Source organism: Oncorhynchus kisutch, linkage group LG6 (assembly GCF_002021735.2).
Source record: "Oncorhynchus kisutch isolate 150728-3 linkage group LG6, Okis_V2, whole genome shotgun sequence".
NCBI classification, from domain to species: Eukaryota; Metazoa; Chordata; class Actinopteri; order Salmoniformes; family Salmonidae; genus Oncorhynchus; species Oncorhynchus kisutch.
The window spans coordinates 44,961,341-44,980,765 of NC_034179.2; the positions used below are offsets into that span (position 1 = coordinate 44,961,341).

General features: G+C 41.8%; 1 protein-coding gene across 1 annotated transcript in view; it reads right to left on the reverse strand.

Annotated features, from left to right (window-relative positions):
* Nucleotides 1-2,122: 2,122 nt before the first annotated feature.
* The window catches only part of nova1 (NOVA alternative splicing regulator 1), a 34,014-nt gene continuing 16,711 nt past the window's right edge, over nucleotides 2,123-19,425 (reverse strand). Inside the window, exons 3-4 of the mRNA XM_020485762.2 lie at nucleotides 15,904-16,070; nucleotides 2,123-10,764 (exon numbers count right to left, since the gene is read on the reverse strand). Coding sequence (XP_020341351.1) covers nucleotides 9,745-10,764; nucleotides 15,904-16,070 — 1,187 coding nt within the window. The 3' untranslated portion in view covers nucleotides 2,123-9,744. The remainder of the gene's footprint in view (nucleotides 10,765-15,903; nucleotides 16,071-19,425) is intronic.

A 19,425-nucleotide genomic window follows, 5' to 3' on the forward strand; every position in this document is an offset into this window, starting at 1 on the left:
TTACCCATTTACCAATAGGTGCCCTTCTTTGCAAGGCATTGAAAAACCTCCCTTGTCTTTATGGTTGAATCTGTTTTTGAAATTCACAGCTCGACTGATGGACCTTACAGGTAATTGTGTGGGTACAAAGAAGAGGAAGTCATTCAATAATAATGTTCAACACTATTATTGCACACAGAGTGAGTCCATGCAATTTATGTGACTTGTTAAGCAAATGTTTACTCCTGAACTTATTTAGGCTTGCCATAACATAGGGATGTAATACTTATTGACTCAAGACATTTCAGTGTTTCCTTTTTAATTAATTATGTAACATTTCTAAAAACATAATTCCACTTTGACATTATGGGGTATTGTGTGTAGGCCAGTGACACAACATCTAAATGTAATAAAATACAAATTCACACATTAACACAACAAAATGTGGAAAAAGTAAAGGGGTGTGAATACTTTCTAAAGGCACTGTAGATCAAGGTAACTTCGACAGGTTCTGGCCTATTTGAAGAACTTCACAGGTTCACAAAACAGATACAGGTGTAGGATATACATTTGACCAGTTTCTCACAGCAGGAAAATAATCCTGCATCAATAGAAAATGTGAATTATTGTGTGGATTATAATTAATGGAGATGTTTAGTTAGGGCAAATCAAGTCTGACATTTTGAAGTGGAAATGACTAACTTTAGAAGTCTTTTCAAACCTTGAATACACTACAAGTTTGCATTTCCTGCTGTGCAGGGAATTTCCTGCAACAACAGGGTGATCAAATTAAGATCTCAGCTATATCTGTAATGCTCCAACATTCTGCCCACACACCACTGTACTAGAACTACCCACTGGGCACACAATGGTTGAATCAACATTGTTTCCACATAATTTCATTGAAATAGACGTTGAATAGATGTCTGTGCCAGGTAGACACTAATTAGCTTAGACGCTCACTTTGGCTTTCACCAAGACCTTGAACAACGATTAGGAACATGCACAATAAAACCACAGTTATGATTTGGAGATATAGAGTGCCGCAGCATTTAAAGGCACTGCATCACAGTGCCAGAGTCGTCACTACAGACCCTGGTTAGATTCCAGGCTGTTTCACAACCGGCCGTGATTGGGAGTCCCATAGGGCGGAGCGTAATTGGCCCAATGTTGCCCGAGTTAGGGTTTGCTTGGGGTAGGCCGTCATTGTAAATAAGAATTTGTTCTTAACTGACTTGCCTAGTTAACTTCATAAGTTATAGGGGGCAGCATTTTCACTTTTGGATAAATAGCGTGCCCAATTTCAACTTCCTGCTACTCATGCCAATAATATAATATATGCACATTATTAGTATATTTGGATAGAAAACACTCTGAAGTTTCTAAAACTGTTTGAATCATGTCTGTGAGTATAACAGAACTTATGTAGGACTAACTATTAGGGGTCTCTGTCTGTTCATTGAATTCTCATTGGCAAACGATATTTCTTAGGAACTAGTTTTCAGTTCCTACCACTTCCACTGGATGTCACCAGTCTTTGGAATTTGGTTGAGGTTATTTCTTTGTGCAATGAAGAAGTCCGGCCATCTAGGAAATGGGTAACACTGTTGAGAGTTGCGTTAGACTTGAAAAGTAGCGTTAGTTTCCTCTCATCCTCTATTGAAAACAGATAGACCCGTCTTCAATTTGATCGATTATTAACGTTTAAAAATACCTACATTTGTATTCCAAAAGTAGTTTAAAATATTTTGTAGGCAACTTTTGAAATATTTTGTAGAGACGTTGCGCATTTTGGAAGCAGTTTTTTTGCCTTTTTAAAATCTGACATGTTGGCTGGATTCACAACGAGTGTAACTTTAATTGAGTATCTTACACGTGTGATTTAATGAAGGTTTGATTTTTATATCATTTTATTTTATTTGCCGCGCTGCATTTTCCCTGGCTTTTGCCCAAGAAGTTAAATAAAGGTTAAATAGAAATATGTACATTTTTCATGATCTACTTCATAAGCGAAGTTTCAGCACTCCATTTAGAAAACAAACATGTCCGTGAGCATATTGCATGCAGTTTTATCAACTCAAGACCTTTCACTCCAATGAGGCAGAGAGTAGAGGTGGAGGAGAATAAAGGAACAGAAGACAAGTGATGCTAAAATGAACATTTATAATGACTCTTTGTTGCTGTTGCCGTCGCAAAAATAATCTTTAAAAAACAATTCAATATATTAACACTGAAATGTTGACTTCACTGGTAGTCCACGAGTCATAAAACACAACTCACAGATTTTTTTTTACAAACACAATACTACAGTTACATTATATAGTCATTACCCTTAAATCTATTAATGAATGATGTTCAGATAATTTATAATAATAATTAAAAAAAGTTCACAAAATGACACTTTAAAAATCCTTTCATTCCCTTTTCATAGTTGCTGTCGTCATTAATCAACAGTGTATCGTTATAAAAGGAACTGCTTCTGAGATGTTTCACTGAGGAAAGCAGTAAATAGACTGGCAGCATATAAAAATAGTGGCATGTCATGTCAAATGTCAAACAATGAAGTGTTTTCTGGGAGAAATGGGATTGGGAAGTGAACCATCCCAGTGCTACCACAGCTTCAGTGTGTAGGCTGGCTGGCTTTTGGCTTAATGGAGATTTCATTTGGCACTCGTATTGGCAAATATCTCGATTAAAAAGCTCCCATCCGTACTTCACTGAAATGGCTCAAGGAAAGACAGTATTGCCCTTGTATCTTTCAGATTGAGACTGTGTCTGTGTAAAGGCATCCAAGCAAATGCTTAAGTCAAAGGACAAGTGAGGCCTAAACTTTCAAATGCTTTCTTCTCTGTCTTAATATAGAGACACTAGTCATTCAGAATGACAAAACTCTTTTTAGTTTTGAATAACATTTAACTTATGCTGACAGTCCATTTCTTGAAATGGAAAAACAAAGAGTTTTACAAAATTAAAAACCTAACCCAAAATAATATTTGCAATGGAGCCAAAGAGGTGTGCAAGGCATTGTCATGCTTTTTTCAATCAACATTTTAGTTAACTTTCAACCCTTCAGAATTATCCGGATGACAAGAAAACAAACAAACAAAATGAAAATTCATACAGTTGTAGTCTCAGCAAAGTTTGGCAATAAACCTGGGGTCAAAATAATAAAAACACACAAAGGGTGGATAAGGTCAACTAAGTTCATGGGAGGGTCAAAAAAGGGTCAAAGATAAGGTGCCAGACAACACCACACATAATCGTAATGTCATGTAGGCTGAAAAGATGATGAAGAGAGTTGAGGAGAAGCGGGGGCAAGCAGCCTGAACCGTCTTAGTCCTGTGTCTGGTAGTTCAAAGGAATCCCCCCCCCCCCCCCCCGAGGAGGAGCATTGGGAGGGTTAGGTGAATATCCAGATGATAATTTTTTGAAATAATATATATATTTTTTTAAATGTTTGGAATGGTGTTGACTTAGTTTGGCACTCAGTAGTGGAGAGGTTAGAACATTGGTGGGGGTTAGTAGCAGTGTATGACAGAAGAATGAGACAGACACTCAAATCATGCATGTGGTAAATTAGTTAGGCCATTTTAAGTTACATAGGGTTCTAAAATGTTGTTGTCGTCAAATACACCAACACGGACAGCGGTATGACCGAAGCGATCACATTCTTCCGGTGCTGTATTTGTCTCTGATCGAATATATCAGCAAGACCTTGGGATAGCATTCTGTAACGTAACAAACATGGACTCTGATAACAGAACATAGAGACATTGTATGAGGTTTACCATGCTTTCAATGCCAATTTGTTCATAAAAATAGTCCCACCGCTAGATTTCAAGGCAGCAGAATGCAACATGACAAGGTGGAACAGTTCCACTCTTAAGTTCCCTCTCCCTCTATTAAATCTAGAATCCTTCATTGAAAAAATGACAAAGCTGAGGGATGGGCCTGTAGAAATGTAACAACTCCAATTCATAGACAGAGCAATGGATGCAAGGACTGACCATGCATGATATTAACATTTTAGTTTTAACCATGTTTTGAGGCCATAAAGCGTTTGTTTACATCTACATTGTTAGCAAATGTAGATGGAGTAAAACAAGCGTATATTTGGGGTTCTGCTGTGATACGACAGTTGAACTAAGCTTATGAGGCATGTATAAGTTATATTCTTCAAGGATCAATGGGTATATGTCATTAATTTATCATTTAAAAAAAAATGTATGTAGCAACAAAGGATTCTATCTTCAAAGAGAGATTTGCTCATTGCGATTAACACAAATCTTTGCTAAAAGGAAATGAGAATCGATATTGTGAGGACTCGGGTGCCACCTTTTCAGAGAAGTCTGATACACAAAACCCTCTAATCATTCACAAAAAGTTTCATTTTTTTGTTTGTTTGTTTGTTTTTTTACTAAAACAATAACATCAGAGCAACAGCAAAGAATGACAAAAAACGGCAGAAAATGAACATTGTTTGCTTTGTTTCACATCCAATAATAGGAGATGTCATTTGTAAAAAGTAAAGTGCATTTATGCAACACCAAACATACAGGATAATGTTTACAGCGAATCTGAAGCGTTGTTGAAACATATCTGGATTATGACTATGGCCATGTCAGGCCTACCTGACTATAGCTGAAATTGGTTCTTGACATAATATGTTAACGCTACATGTAGTTGACATTCCAGCCTTGAATTCACATTTAAAGACTGATTAAACATTCAACAGAAATAATGAGCAAATGGTAGTACATTCATAGATTAGATCTGGGAATTCAAGCTGTAGTATAAAAAATCGTAAAAAATATTACGCAGGTTTTGTGAGGTTTAACCTGATCCTAAAAAATGCATGCCTGGTATTCTAGAAAGCAAAACACAAGGATAACACTGACTAACATTTTTCGCATTTGTAATACTCCTCATGGTACCTTAAGAAAACAAAATCATATCTGTAATAATATAAAGAGATGGACTGTATGAGAATTGGATCTGAAATATGTTGTATTTGGACCAACATGACAATAATAGAACCCCTCCCAACTTACGACAATAAAACCATTTTTTAAATATGAGGCGGTTTTAACGTAAGTGCTCTACAACTGATTGCATGCAATGTTATGTCTTTGAATGTTGCGAGAACACCTCCATTTTTTTTGCATTCATTTTTTCCCCCTCCATATTTCACTTTGATACCATGCAATAGAAGACGTGCAAAAAGATAACACCTAACTCCACGAAACACATTTTGTCTGATAATGGCTGGCTATGTTATGAATGCTTATAACATGTTATGCTAAGTCCATGCTGGCCTATAGAGACATTTGTGAAAAACAGCAGTGCTTAAGCCACAGGTCAAATGAACACACAGGGGATGCATGGAGTGTAAAACAACATGGATCCATAAAAAATCACAATCTTTAGCTCTTACTCTATGTAGCTATGGGGTAAAACAATGCACAAAACAGTTATCCATCCTTTGTTTTCTTAAGTAATGTATTTGATTATCTTTTCTTAACTTAAAAACATTGTTTGATTGGCACCTGATCAGCACTTCTAAACAAGTTATTAATATCTAACATTTGATTGCACATCTACAATTTCAAAAGCTGCAGAAGTCTAGTTTGGCACAGGTTGTACTATAGAGTCTATTATTACTGTTACTATCTTACCAATACTGTATAGTATTCTATACACCTAATTGTATGCCCTGTCTTTTAGAGCATGTTTCTAATCAACAGACCAGACATCTTTTCAACTAAAATGTTTTGTATATTTTACTTATCAAATAGCAGCATTTTCATAATTTACAAAAAGTACATGTAAACCTATTAATTCAAAATCTTAGTAATTTCAAAGGTTCATACGACAAACATAACCAAAACACAAAACAGGACAACATGCTACTATATTGCTTCCAATATTCTTTACATTTTTCTTACGGTCAAACTAAATGACAGAAATATGGACGCCATATGATGAGTCATCGTAATGCACAAACAAATAGCGAAGCTAATCTTACTCAGGCTTAGTTGGCACTCTTCATCATCCACACAAAGATAACATAGAGTTTCACATTGTATTGACGAGACGCTGGACTGCATTTGGACTACAAACTAGAATAGCTACAATAACATACATATACATCATGTTGACATGACATATTCCACAGAAATTAATTTCTAGTCATTTTTCAGATAAGAGGATATGCATAAAGGATGTCACTGTTTCAGCATGAGGTCACGAACGAGTTCCCATCTTTCTCTTGCGCTCTATCATTAACTTTTTTTGAAATAAACTCCTGTTAAAAGGCTGAAAAATAAGTTATGTTTGGTCAACCAACAGACATTTGCTCATCGAACAAAGATTTGCTTACTTATTTTGCTTTCCAGTAGAAAAAAATACATAACCTCTCCTGTTCCCCTAAAAGGTCATATATTACAATATAAGCCTGTCTAAATCCTACTTGTTCCTCTTTTAGTAGGGAATTTGATACTGTAGTTTGAACCAATGTTGCTTGTTGGTCTTGTGGGGTGTCACAGTTTGGAGGCAGTTGTTATCTGTGCATTTTTGCCTGGTGAACTCTATGGGCTGTGAAAATATTTGCATACCCTTATGACCTATAGTGCATAACTGCTATCGATCACTTCGGTACTCCCTGCAACCCCAGACATCAGCGCCTATGAGTAGACAGAAAAAAGGAGAGAGAGGGCGAGAAGAGTGGAGGAGAGAGAGAAGGGAATCTGGATATAGGAGCGTTCTAAAATATTCTAAAAATACCATATGAAGGGTGGGAGAAATGCCGAAGTAAGTAATGTAATGAACGTAAAAAGAGGACAATGTATAGATCAGACAGCTCTAGAGTAGTCCTCTAAACCAAGTCTAGTTGCATTGCTTATATTACTAAATTCACCTTGATTTGTGCTTGTATTTTAAATCACGTAAACATTTTGTGAGGTTAGGGGCTAAAATATGAAGGTTTCTGAACCCCACGGGTGGAAGTTACAGATATCTTAACTGGAGTGCCATTTCAAATAACCAGTGCACCATTGAGTACTGTTATAAGTCACAGCACATCCCTTCAGATATACAATGAAGGGGAAACGTGTATTCAGTGAGTCAAGGTAATGGGGCTCGTGGCTAGTGCCATGCCATGCGGAGTGCTCAAACACATAGTTGATAGTAAGATGAGGTAAAGGTAACTTCTTTCTCGAGCAAACATTCTTTAGAATAACTATTGAGTAGGTAGGTATGGTGGAGGAGGGGCGTTGTCATTTCACTCATAAAAAGGGAGTGTTGCTTTTTCTTTGATTCTCTGCCGCTATCCCTTCCGGTCCTGTATTACTGAAAGCCAATCACAGAGCTCTGGTTACATAAGGATAAACGCGTGAAATGGAAAAGAGGGTCAGAATAAGATTCAGGGACTGCTGTGTAGGAAAATAAATGTATTAGGAGTCATTTGGGTTAATAAAAGACAATATGGTTGACTGATGACTCTGGACTCATCAGTAGAAGAGACTTCCATTAATATGAATGTGTAGCAGCTCTCTGCTGTGCAATATTATTGGTAAACCAAAACAACTCCAAGACATCACATTATGGATGTTCTTGTGGAGATGTTCCTTATCTCACTGCTCAGCTGGTTTTGCTCTAGAACATGCAATGCGTGTGTGTCAGCTGTAGGCCTATTTCTTGGATATGTACATCAAAATATGAACACTTGGCTCAAGAAGGGACAGGCACACTGCGTTGTGTCTTCGTTGTGTCTCACAGTGCAGTCATAATAGACCCAGTGTACTCGGATGAAAACCAATGTATAGCAGCGCAGAAGCAAGCAAGGGTAATCTTTGTTTGTTTGAGAATGTTCTAGGAGACAATTACCCCTCCACCCCCCCCAGCAATTATCCTTACAGAATGTCAGCTAAATGTTTCAGCAATGCATTATGCACTACTGCCAATATAAGCTAGTGTCAATGTCTGCTTTAGGCAAGATAACAAGTTCGACTGACCAACTGCATAAACTGTTTGACTCCATATTGGTATTTACTCTGATTGGGAAGAATGGTTCACAACAAACTCCAAATTGTTTCAGTCCAAATGTGTTTCATGGTGACTCCATTTCTTTCTCATTAGTGTCTCTCTTGACTACCAGCCACCCTAAATCTAAAGCAATCGTCTTCTTGTTCACAGATAAGGTTCAAACTGCTTTTCTTAACAAAACTGCTTTGTAGTGCTTCGTTCCCTTGGGGGACTCTTCTGGTTAGATGTTTCTTCAATTGAAAAGATAATGTAACATACCTCAAGCTGTGTATAGTGCCGTCTTCCCTTTCGGATACAATGCTCCTTCCCATGGGGGTTTAATCATATTTCTACATACTGTCGGAGTATGTCGCAAGGAGCAATATCGGCTGGCAAACTCAAAGTACAGGGCCAATTTATGACAATAGTATAAAATGATTGGTTTTAAACCAGTAACTACGTTATTTGGATCTAAACTGCCCATGATGGTACAAGAAACAGTTTGCCATGGCAACTAAAGGACAACTGATTTACTGGGGTAAAATATTAAGACTGACAATTGTAGCATGAAATCCAGTCTTACTTTACTCACATAAAGGCAGAACTAAATCCCGTAAACTATAGATGAGTGGACAACGCTTGGCATCTCAAAAGGGATTTTCAATTTAGGTAATACAGGAGATATAAGCCTATCTGTAGTTATGTTTTCATAGCACCAAAAGTGGTGTGTATGTGGGTGGCGATCTACATGTATGAATGATTGTCTATGTGTGTTCCTGTGTATGTGTGTGTACATTCCTGTGTGTCTCATCTATCCTCTCACATTGAACATTTGACCCCTGATCTACACTCATGTATAGTTACTGTGCAGTTCTGGGTTAAAACTATACATATCTGTCACTGCAACTCAAAATGTGATCCTCGTTAATAACAAAATAACAATAATACTGTCTTTACATTCATATCAACCCGAATTCACAGGTTAAAATAATCTATACGTGTTTGAATGAGACCATATTTCAATAAATAATTGATGAAAATAAAAATTATAACAACCAAAGTGTTAAAATCTTAATTTTGATATGAATCATACAGTGGCATGTCATTAACAATGTGATATCCGTTAAGAATTTAGAATAAAATGGATGCTTAATGGTCTTGGACGACCTCTGGTGAGCATCATTTAACCGCTCTCATGTAGACAAGGACTTTTTTGCTTTGTTCACATGGAGCAAGGTTAACATCAAAGGAAAAAGGCATGAGCAAACATCCATCTCTGCTCTTTTAGCTTGTCTGGAACCTCAACTGACTCTCAACTCACCTGGAGCGGAGGTCTGCAACTGAAGCTGAAAAACCCACACAATGATAGAAGAGTGAAACGGAAGAGAACGAAACCCAAAACAAACCCAGCTATGAGGTTTCTGAATGGGGGTGAACTCATGTGCTCACCCCTGGATCTGCAGCTTGGCAGTGGACCAGTTCAGCTTTACTCTAATCGCCATCATCAAAAGGACTCCTCACAACTTTTTAAAAACATCAGGACCTCGGTCCTAAAAACACAATCACATATCACACAAACTTATCTTGGTTTTCTCCCCACATCTTCCTCCTTTGTGATCTTCTCTTTTTAATACTGAAATATTGAACGGATATTTGGACATTTTTTTCCCCTCGCCGTGACCCTCAATTCCCTTTTATTTTCTCTGTCTCCATCCTTCCTTTATTTTACCATTTTTTTACCATTTAGCCCACCTTCTGTGGGTTGGTGGCACGCACACCCTGCTCATACGTGATCCGCTGGCTGATCAGATACTGGGCAGCTTGTGTTGCCGCGGGCGACCCTGTTATGGTAACTTTACGGTTTCGCGTGCCGGGGATGAACTCTCCCTTTTTGGAGATCTGGATGCGGGCGCCTGTCAGCTCCTGGTACTCCACCAGCGTTTTACCACCTTTCCCCAGGATGGCGCCCACCAGATTCTCGGGCACGGCAATCTCCACCACGTCCTTGGCCCCGTCTCCCAGCTTCTCTGTGGCCAGCAGGGAAGAGGCCATCAGTGGGGATGAGGCGTTCAGGTAGCCGTTGGAGGCCCCTGTGGCGGCAGCCAGCGAGCCCAGGGAGAAGCCGCCCAGGCCGACAGCAGGGTGGCCGGAGCCGCCGGAGGCATCGCTGGCATAGGAGGCCAGAAGGTTAGCGGCGGCAGCAGCGGCTGGGTTAGCGCTAGCAGCCACGGCGGCCAGGACCCCAGAGGCGGCAGCGGGGTTGAGGCCCAGACCCAGGGTGTTGGTGTTGTAGCCATAGCTGGCCAGAGTGTTGAGGGCCGAGGTGATGGCCAGCAGGTCATTGCCAGAGAAGCTGGACATGGTGCCCGGGAAGCCGCCCATTCCTGCCAGGCCGGCCTGGCCCAGAAGGCTGGAGGCAGTGGCGGCAGCCGCGGCTGCGTTGGGGAGGACCTCGGCTGAGTTGGCGTAGGGGGAACCGGTGGGGTTTGAGTTGGCCACGGGGCCTGAGATGTTGGAGTAGCTGATGTTGAGGCAGCTGCTGCTCTGAGGGTCCTCCTGGATCTTCTGCACGATGATCTCCACGGCTTTGCAGTTCTGCTCGGGTTCCCCGCTGATGGTGACCACACGCTCCTGCAGGTTGATGCCTTCAGGCTTCTGGGACAGCTGCACCCAGGCACCCGACTGCTCCATCACCGCCTTGACCGTGGCCCCGCCCTTACCGATGATCAGCCCAGCCGTGCTGTTGGGCACAATCAATTTAGCCTGCAGAGGAATGTTGGGAGCCAGAGGGAGGAGGGGAGGAAGCAAGGGAGAGAGAGAGTGAGTGATTGTTAAGTAGGAAAGAGAGGTAGATAAATATATCTCTCACAGAGTCATTCTACTATCCCAGCCCCCCTGCTTTACTCAGCAATGTGTTAATCCCAGGGGTTAAGGCTACAGCTGTCGTCCAGCTCTGTGGCAGTGTGGAGGACCTAGCGGGCGGTTGGCCGTTAAAAATAACCCATTGCCTTCACATATTCCTGACCCTGTCAGGACTCGGGTTGTGGGGCAGGTAACCGGTAAGAAGGCTCGCCCCTGTCAGAAAAAGTGTGCGGCAAGTGTGACTGTGTTCTTGCCATGTGCTGACCATGTGTCCTTATGACCAGGTTTGCCATGTCCAAGTTTTCCATCCAAATTGGGCTACGTTGAAAACCCCATGTTGTGGGTAAAAATGTTTCGGTGGCGGGCTGCGGGTTTTTGGGCTACTTCTAAGTTGCACTGCGACCTCCATTGCATTTCTCTTTATTAACAAAAATGTATTTCAAAGTGACCTAATGACTATCAGGCAGTGAGGCAGGCTGTTGCTGAGTGAGTGAGTGGTGGGGAGGGCCGGAGGGGTGTTTGTTGAGCGAGCGCAGCAGCAGGCAGCTGAGTCCACTATTGGCTGAGTTTACATGAGTGAGAGGATACATAGCAGCAGACGCGCATGTCATGACAACTTTTTTACCAGTTGTAGGTTATTTATTTATTTTCAACCTTTTTTCCATAAAACTTGAATATGCTAGAACTGATGCGCATCAAGAAATAACGGTGTCATAGCACTGGAAAACGACTTTGGGCACATTAGATAAAAAATTTGCTTGGAGGTGGTTTAAAGTCCATTCTAAATGTCAACTTTGCTTATGGAAAACCATATCAAACTAAGTGTTTTATGCATGTTCAGTTCTTGGGTCTCGAAGGCTGCGCGAGTGGAAATTTGAAATGGAAGTTATGGATCCCTCTCGTGTGCTTCTGTTATGGGGAAGTCCTCAATGGTACTGACATTTAAATGTGGAGAATGATATCTGTTGGCCATCAAGTAGCCAATTCATTTATCTGCCATTGTAGGCTACTGTAGTCTACCATTTGAAACAATAAATATGTTAAAATGTCGATATCACTGGAGTCATTACAAATCAATTAGTGCCACTTGTGTAGCCTACCTGGAGCTGGCAAACCAATTTAATAAATAGCCTATAACTTCAGTTTATTGTTATTGTAGCCTTGTGTTATTATGCAGTTATTAATTCATTAAATTGGAAGTTATCAAAGCTCTATCGCAATTGATGATTAGTAGTTCGAATGCATTTGATTGACGGTAACAGTAGTCAGATTAGGCTAAAGAGAAAAAAAACACTGTCTGTTGTTGACAAGCATATTCAGGTCATATCCATATTCTTAATATTTGGTTCAGTGATTGAAAGTATTACCCCATCCTCAGTAGCCTATTCCAGCAGGCTATTGGGCAACACAAGCACTTCTTACCTCGAAATCACCTCGCTATTCATGTTGAATAAATGAGTCTGTCAATTTGAACGAAGCAAGCCGCTAAATCATTCTGCTTACATCTTGCCTACATCTTGGCTAGGCTACTGTAGGCTATCTGAAATTAGATGCAGGCCTATTAGGGCTATAGGCTACCTGCATATAGCTAAGATCCTCCTGATTCCTGCTTACAAGCAAAAATTAAAGCAGGAAGCACCAGTGACTTGGTCTATAAAAAAGTGGTCAGATGAAGTAGATGCTAAACTACAAGACTGTTTTGCTATCACAGACTGGAACATGTTCCGGGATTCTTCCGATGGACTTGAGTACATCACATCAGTCACTGGCTTTATCAATAAGTGCATCGAGGATGTCGTCCCCACAGTTACTGTGCGTACATACCCCAACCAGAAGCCATGGATTACACGTAAAATTTGCACTGAGCTAAAGGGCCACTTTCAAGGTGTTGGACTCTAACCCGGAAGCTTACAAGAAATCCTGCTATGCCCTGCGACGAACCATCAAACAGGCAAAGCGTCAATACAGGGCTAAAATTGAATACACCGGCTCCGACGCTCGTCCTATTACAGATTCCAAAGGGAAGCACAGCCGCGAGCTGCCCAGTGACATGAGCCTACCAGATGAGCAAAATCACTTCTATGCTCGCTTTGAGGCAAGCAACACTGAGGCATGCATGAGAGCATCAGCTGTTCCGGACGACGGTGTGATCACCCCCCCCCCCCCCAGCCAACGTGATTAAGAACTTTAGACACAAGGCTGCGGGGCCAGACGAATTACCAGGACGTGTGCTCCGGGCATGTGCGGACCAACTGGCAGGTGTCTTCACTAACATTTTCAACATGACCCTGATTGAGCCTGTAATAGCAGCATGTTTCAAGCAGACCACCATGGTCCCTGTGCCCAATAACAGAAAGGCAACCTGCCTAAATGACTCACTCACATCCATAGCCATGAAGTGCTTTGAAAGGCTGGTCATGGCTCACATCAACACCATTATCCCAGAAACCCTAGATCCACTCCAATTTGCATACCGCCCAAACAGATCCACAGATGATGCCATCTCTATTGCACTCCACACTGCCCTTTCCCACCTGGACAAAAGGAACACTTACGTGAGAATGCTATTCATTGGCTACAGCTCAGCGTTCAACACCATAGTAACCTCAAAGCTCATCACTAAGCTAAGGATCCTGGGACTAAACACCTCCCTCTGCAACTGGATCCTGGACTTCCTGACGGGCTGCCCCAAGGTGGTGAGGGTAGGTAGCAACACATCTGCCACGCTTTTCATCAACCTTGGAGCCCCCCTGGTGTGCGTGCTCAGTCCCCTCATGTACTCGCTGTTCACCCACGACTGCATGGCCAGGCACGACTCCAACACCATCATTAAGTTTGCTGACGACACAACAGTGCCTGATCACCGACAACGACGAGACAGCCTATAGGGAGGAGGTCAGAGACCTGGTCGGGTGGTGCCAGAATAACAACCTATCCCTCAACGTAACCAAGACTAAGGAGGTGATTGTGGAAAAGGAGGACCGAGTACGCACCTATTCTCATCGACAGGGCTGTAGAGGAGCAGGTTGAGAGCTTCAAGTTCCTTGGTGTCCACATCACCAACAAACTAGTATGGTCCAAACACACCAAGACAGTCGTGAAGAGGGCACGAGAAAGCCAATTCACCCTCAGGAAAATAAAAAGATTTGGCATGGGTCCTGAGATCCTCAAAAGGTTCTACAGCTGCACCATTGAGAGCATCATGACTGGTTGCATCACCGTCTGGTATGGCAACTGCTTGGCAACTGTGCGTACGACTCAGTACTTCACTGGGGCTAAGCTGCCTGCCATCCAGGACCTCTACACCAGGCGCTATCAGAGGAAGGCCCTAAAAATGGTCAAATTGCCACCCCAGTCACAGACTGTTCTCTCTACTACCACATGACAAGCGGTGCCGGAGTGCCAAGTCTAGGGCAAAAAGTCTTCAACAGTTTTTACCCCCAAGCCAAAAGACTCCTTAACAGGTAATCAAATGACTACCCGGACTATTTGCATTGTGCCCCCCCCCCTGCCAACCCCCAGTCACTTTAACCATACATTCATGTGCATATGTACATACTACCTCAATTGGCCCGACCAACCAGTGCTCCCGCACATTGGCTAACCGGGACATCTGCATTGTGTCCCGCCACCCACCAACCCCTCTTTACGCTACTGCTACTCTCTGTTCTTCATATATGCATAGTCACTTTAACCATATCTACATGTACATACTACCTCAATCAGCCTGACTAACCGGTGTCTGTATGTAGCCTCGCTACTGTTATAGCCTCACTTACTGTATATAGCCTCGCTACTGTTATAGCCTCACTTACTGTATATAGCCTCGCTACTGTTTTTCACTGTCTTTTTACTGTTGCTTTTATTTCTTTACTTACCTATTGTTCACCTAATACCGTTTTTGCACTATTGGTTGGAACCTGTAAGTAAGCATTTCACTGTAAGAACTACACCTGTTGTATTCGGCGCACGTGACAAATAAAACCAAGGCAAAGTTGAATTGCAATCATAAACCCAGATTTTAGTCTGTAGTCTATGCCTATTGAAATGACAAGACAATCTCGCAAATTGGCCATTTATAACGGTTTGTAGTCTTAACATCTGACATAATAACAACATATTTGCCAGTTTTTTAAAGTGTTTTTTTGCGCAGAGACTGAAATCCTCTGTCCAACTTTCATCACTCAAATCTCCTGTCTGATATATTTATAGTTATGCACATGCGCAAAAGGGATTTATTTACAATTATAGACGGGGTGGTTCGAGCCCTGAATGCTGATTGAGTGACAGCTGTGGTATATCAGACCGTATACCACGGGTATGACAAAACATTCATTTTCACTGCTCTAATTACATTGGTAACCAGTTTATAATCGCAATAAGGCACCTTGGGTGTTTGTGGTATATGGCCAATATACAACTGCTCAGGGCTGTATCCAGGCACTCCGCGATTTGCTTAAGAACAGCCCTTAGCCGTCGTATATTGGCCATATACCACACCCTCGTGCCATATTGCTTAAGTATGCCACGGGTATGACAAAAAAAGTTTTACTGTTCTAATTACGTTGGTAACCAGTTTACTGTATAATAGCAATAAGGAACCTCTGGGGTTTGTGGTATATGGCCAATACACGGCTAATGGCTCTATCCAGGCATTCTTGCAATATATTCAAATTCCTTTATTACGTCACGTCATAGCTCGCATTTATTATTTTGATGAAAACCAGATGCAGCTTCTAATGTCATTACAAGTTAAGTCGATATTTCTTCTTAATTTGCCCGATAACGTTATGGAAAAAGGGTTTATTGCATAAATGTGTCAACTCCTCTCGTTGCAGAAAAAATGTCGGCTACTTTTCAGGCCTTCTGTACGGGTTTTGAGTGGTCACTGGGTTAGACATTTTAGTTAGACCTGGAAACCCTGCTTATGACATGTCAATATTGTAGACAATCAGACAGATCATCAGGGAAGGAACATGATTTGATCTGTCGAGTATGATGGTTGGTCAGGGCTGGCTGACTGAGTGGACCGTGCCTCACCTGTTTGACGCGGTCGGGGTTGACAGTGGTCTGTGGTTGCAGTATGCTGACTGGCTCTGTTTTCTGGGCGCTCTGAGGCATCTCACGGACTTTCTCCGCGATGAAGCTGTGGACGCTATTCAGCGCCTCGACTGTCCCCTGTATCAGACATACACGCTCTGTGGTTCCTGTGTGGAGAGAACAGAAAACATATACATCTCGGTGTATCAATACTACTTTCTTTGGGATCGCAGTCTTATGAGAACATAGATTCTTGTGCCTTGGGGTCAGCGTCTGCTATCGCTGTAGTATATCACTTGCAAGAGACTTCCTTGTTCAATTTAAGGAACAGGATTTCTTGGATAAAATATGTTTTTATCAAGTACCTGTTTTACTAAAACGAATACTTAGTGTTGCAAAGCAACCTCATGTATAACTTAATAGCTACTTATGCAGTGACACTTTGCTATCACAGTTTCTTTATGCAGTGGTGCTAATTGCTAACCTATCCCATAATATTCCACCCCCCAAGTAGGCGCTCAAAAATAGAGCAGCTAAAAGAGTACGATTCCTCCTAAATTATGTAACTCTTCCAGGGCCCTGGAATGCAAGGCCTTTCCTTTCCCCACTGCCCCGTCCATAGTCTCCACACACCCTTCCCTCTTGCAAGTTTCTTTCTACACCCCCGTTGTCGGGCCTACCGGAATTCCGTTGCCATGGTTAAGGAGCTGCGCTGTGGAAACAGGTGATGTAACAGCATGTCCTTTCTACAGCCTGCTTCTCTTCCTTTGACTCCTTCTCTTTCTCTCCCTCTCTTACTCCCCTCGTCTGCCTTGCTTTATTTCTCTCCTTCCTTCGCACAGATTCACATTCAAGGCAAACATAAATACATTTTACCTCATTTCTACCAGCATGTCACATGTCAAACTCGAGACCACCTTTACTCCATACACAGAGACGCATAAAAAGCCCTCCATTTGGCAAATCTGACCATAATTATATCCTCCTGATTCCTGCTTAGAAGCTAAAACTAAAGCAGGAAGTACCAGTGACTCATACATATCCCAACCAGGAGCCATGGATTACAGGCAACATCCGCACCGAGTTAAAGGCTAGCGCTGTCGCTTTCAAGGAGCTGGATCCGGACGCTTACAATAAATCCCGCTATGCCTTCAGATGAACCGTCAAACAGGCAAAGCGTCAATACAGGACTAAGATTGAATCCTACTACACCGGCTCTGATTCTCGTCGGATGTGGCAGGGCTTGAAAACTATTACGGATTACAAAGGGACACTCAGCCACGAGCTGCCCAGTGGCGTGCTCCTACCAGACGAACTAAATGCCTTTTATGCTCGCTTCGAGGCAAGCAAAACTGAAGCATGCATGAGAGCACCAGCTGTTCTGGATGACTGTGCAATCACGCTCTTCCGTAGCCAATGTGAGCAAGATCTTTAAAACAGGCCAACATTCACAAAGCCGCAGGGCCAGATGGATTACCAGGATGTGTACTCAAAGCATGTGCGGACCAACTGGCAAGTGTCTTCAAACATTTTCAACCTCTCCCTGACCGAGTCTGTAATACACCCACATGTTTCAAACAGACCACCATAGTCCCTGTGCCCAAGAAAGCGAAGTTAACCTGCCGATTACCGCCCTGTAGCAATCACGTTGGTAGCCATGAAGTGCTTTGAAAGGCTGGTCATGGCTCACATTAACACCATCAAAGCTCATCACTCAGCTAAGGATCCTGGGACTTAACAACTCCCTCTGCAACTGGATCCTGAACTTCCTGACAGGCCACCCCCAGGTGGTAAGAGTAGGCAACAACACATGTGACACGCTGATCCTCAACACTGGGGCCCCTCAGGGATGCGTGCTTAGTCCCCTCTTGTACTCCCTGTTCACCCATGACTGCGTGGCCAAGCATGAATCCAACACCATCATAAAGTTTTCTGATGACACAACAGTCCGACAACGATGATATAGCCTATAGGGAGGAGGTCCCAGTCCTGGCAGTGTGGTGCCAGGACAACAACTTCTCCCTCAATGTGAGCAAGCAAGGCAGTAATGTAGCAGGTTGAGAGTTTCAAGCTCCTTGGTGTCCATAATACCAACGAACTATCACGGTCCAAACACACCAAGACAGTTGTGCCCTCTTCACGACACCTTTTCCCCCTCAGGAGACTGAAAAGTTTTGGCATGGGTCCCCAGATCCTTAAAAGGTTCTACAGCTCCACTATCGAGAGCATCCTGACCGGTTGCATCACCGCCTGGTATGGCAACTGCTCAGCATCTGAATATAAAGCACAATATAGGGTAGTGCATATGTCCCATCACTGAGGATTAAGCTTCCTGCCATCCAGGACCTATATATTTAACATTTTTATTTAACCTTTATTTAACCTTTATTTAACCAGGAAGGGCTCATTGAGATTTGAAATCTCTTTTTCAACAGCTTCCTGGCCAAGATAGGCAGCACCAAGTTATTACACAATTACAGACAGACAACATGAAAAACTACAAGTAATCTAATAAAAAAAACTGAGAATTCACAAGAGGATAACAATCATAAAACAGCAAATTAAAAACATTGACAGGTCAGGGAATCTGCCTCAAAATCCTTCATCAATGATTTAAAAACACCAATCGGTTCTTCCAGTTAAAAAGTATTTTGTAAGGCGCTCCAAGCCGATGGCGCAGAGTACATAAAAGCCATTTTACCAAATTCAGTTAAAGTCCTGCGAACAAAGAGAGTACCCACAACATTTCTGAACAATATAAAAATGCCTTTTTTTTTGTTAGTTGTTGAGTATGCATTTTAAAAGAGAGGCCATCATCAATTCAAATTCTAAGATATTTATATGAGGTTACAGTCTCAATCTCATTGCCCTGACAGGTAGTAATAGGTGAAAGGTTCAGAGGTCTATTTCTTGCTTTAGAAAACACCATTAGTTTAGTTTTGTCAATATTGAGGATAAGCTTCAATTGACACAAGGTATGTTGAACAGTATAAAAAGTAGTTTGCAAGTTCTGGAAAGCTTTTGTGAGAGACGAGTCACAACTATAAATAACAGTATCATCAACATAAAAGTGAAGTTGCGCATTTTGCACATTTGTCAAAATTATTTATATAAATAGTGAATAAGAGGGGACCAAGTACAAAGCCCTGGGACACACCATTACAGACAGACAATTTAACAGACATGAGTCCATCAAATTGAGTGCACTGAGTTCTATCAGAGATAGTTAGCAAACAATGCAACTGAATGCTCTGAAAGACCTAGGCTCGACAATCTCTGACTCAGTATAGCATGATCAACTGTATCAAAAGCCTTAGAGAAGTCAAGGGCTTCAGTGATATCATTTAAAACCTTCATGGCTGCTGTAATTGTCTTATGCTTCTTCCTGAAGCCCGATTGGTATGTTGATAAAATAGAGTTAGTATATAAAAAGGTTTCAAATATTTTCGCCAGGGGTGACAGCTTTTAGATTGGCCTATAATTATTTAAAAGAGTTGGATCTCCCCCTTTTATTAAAAGTGG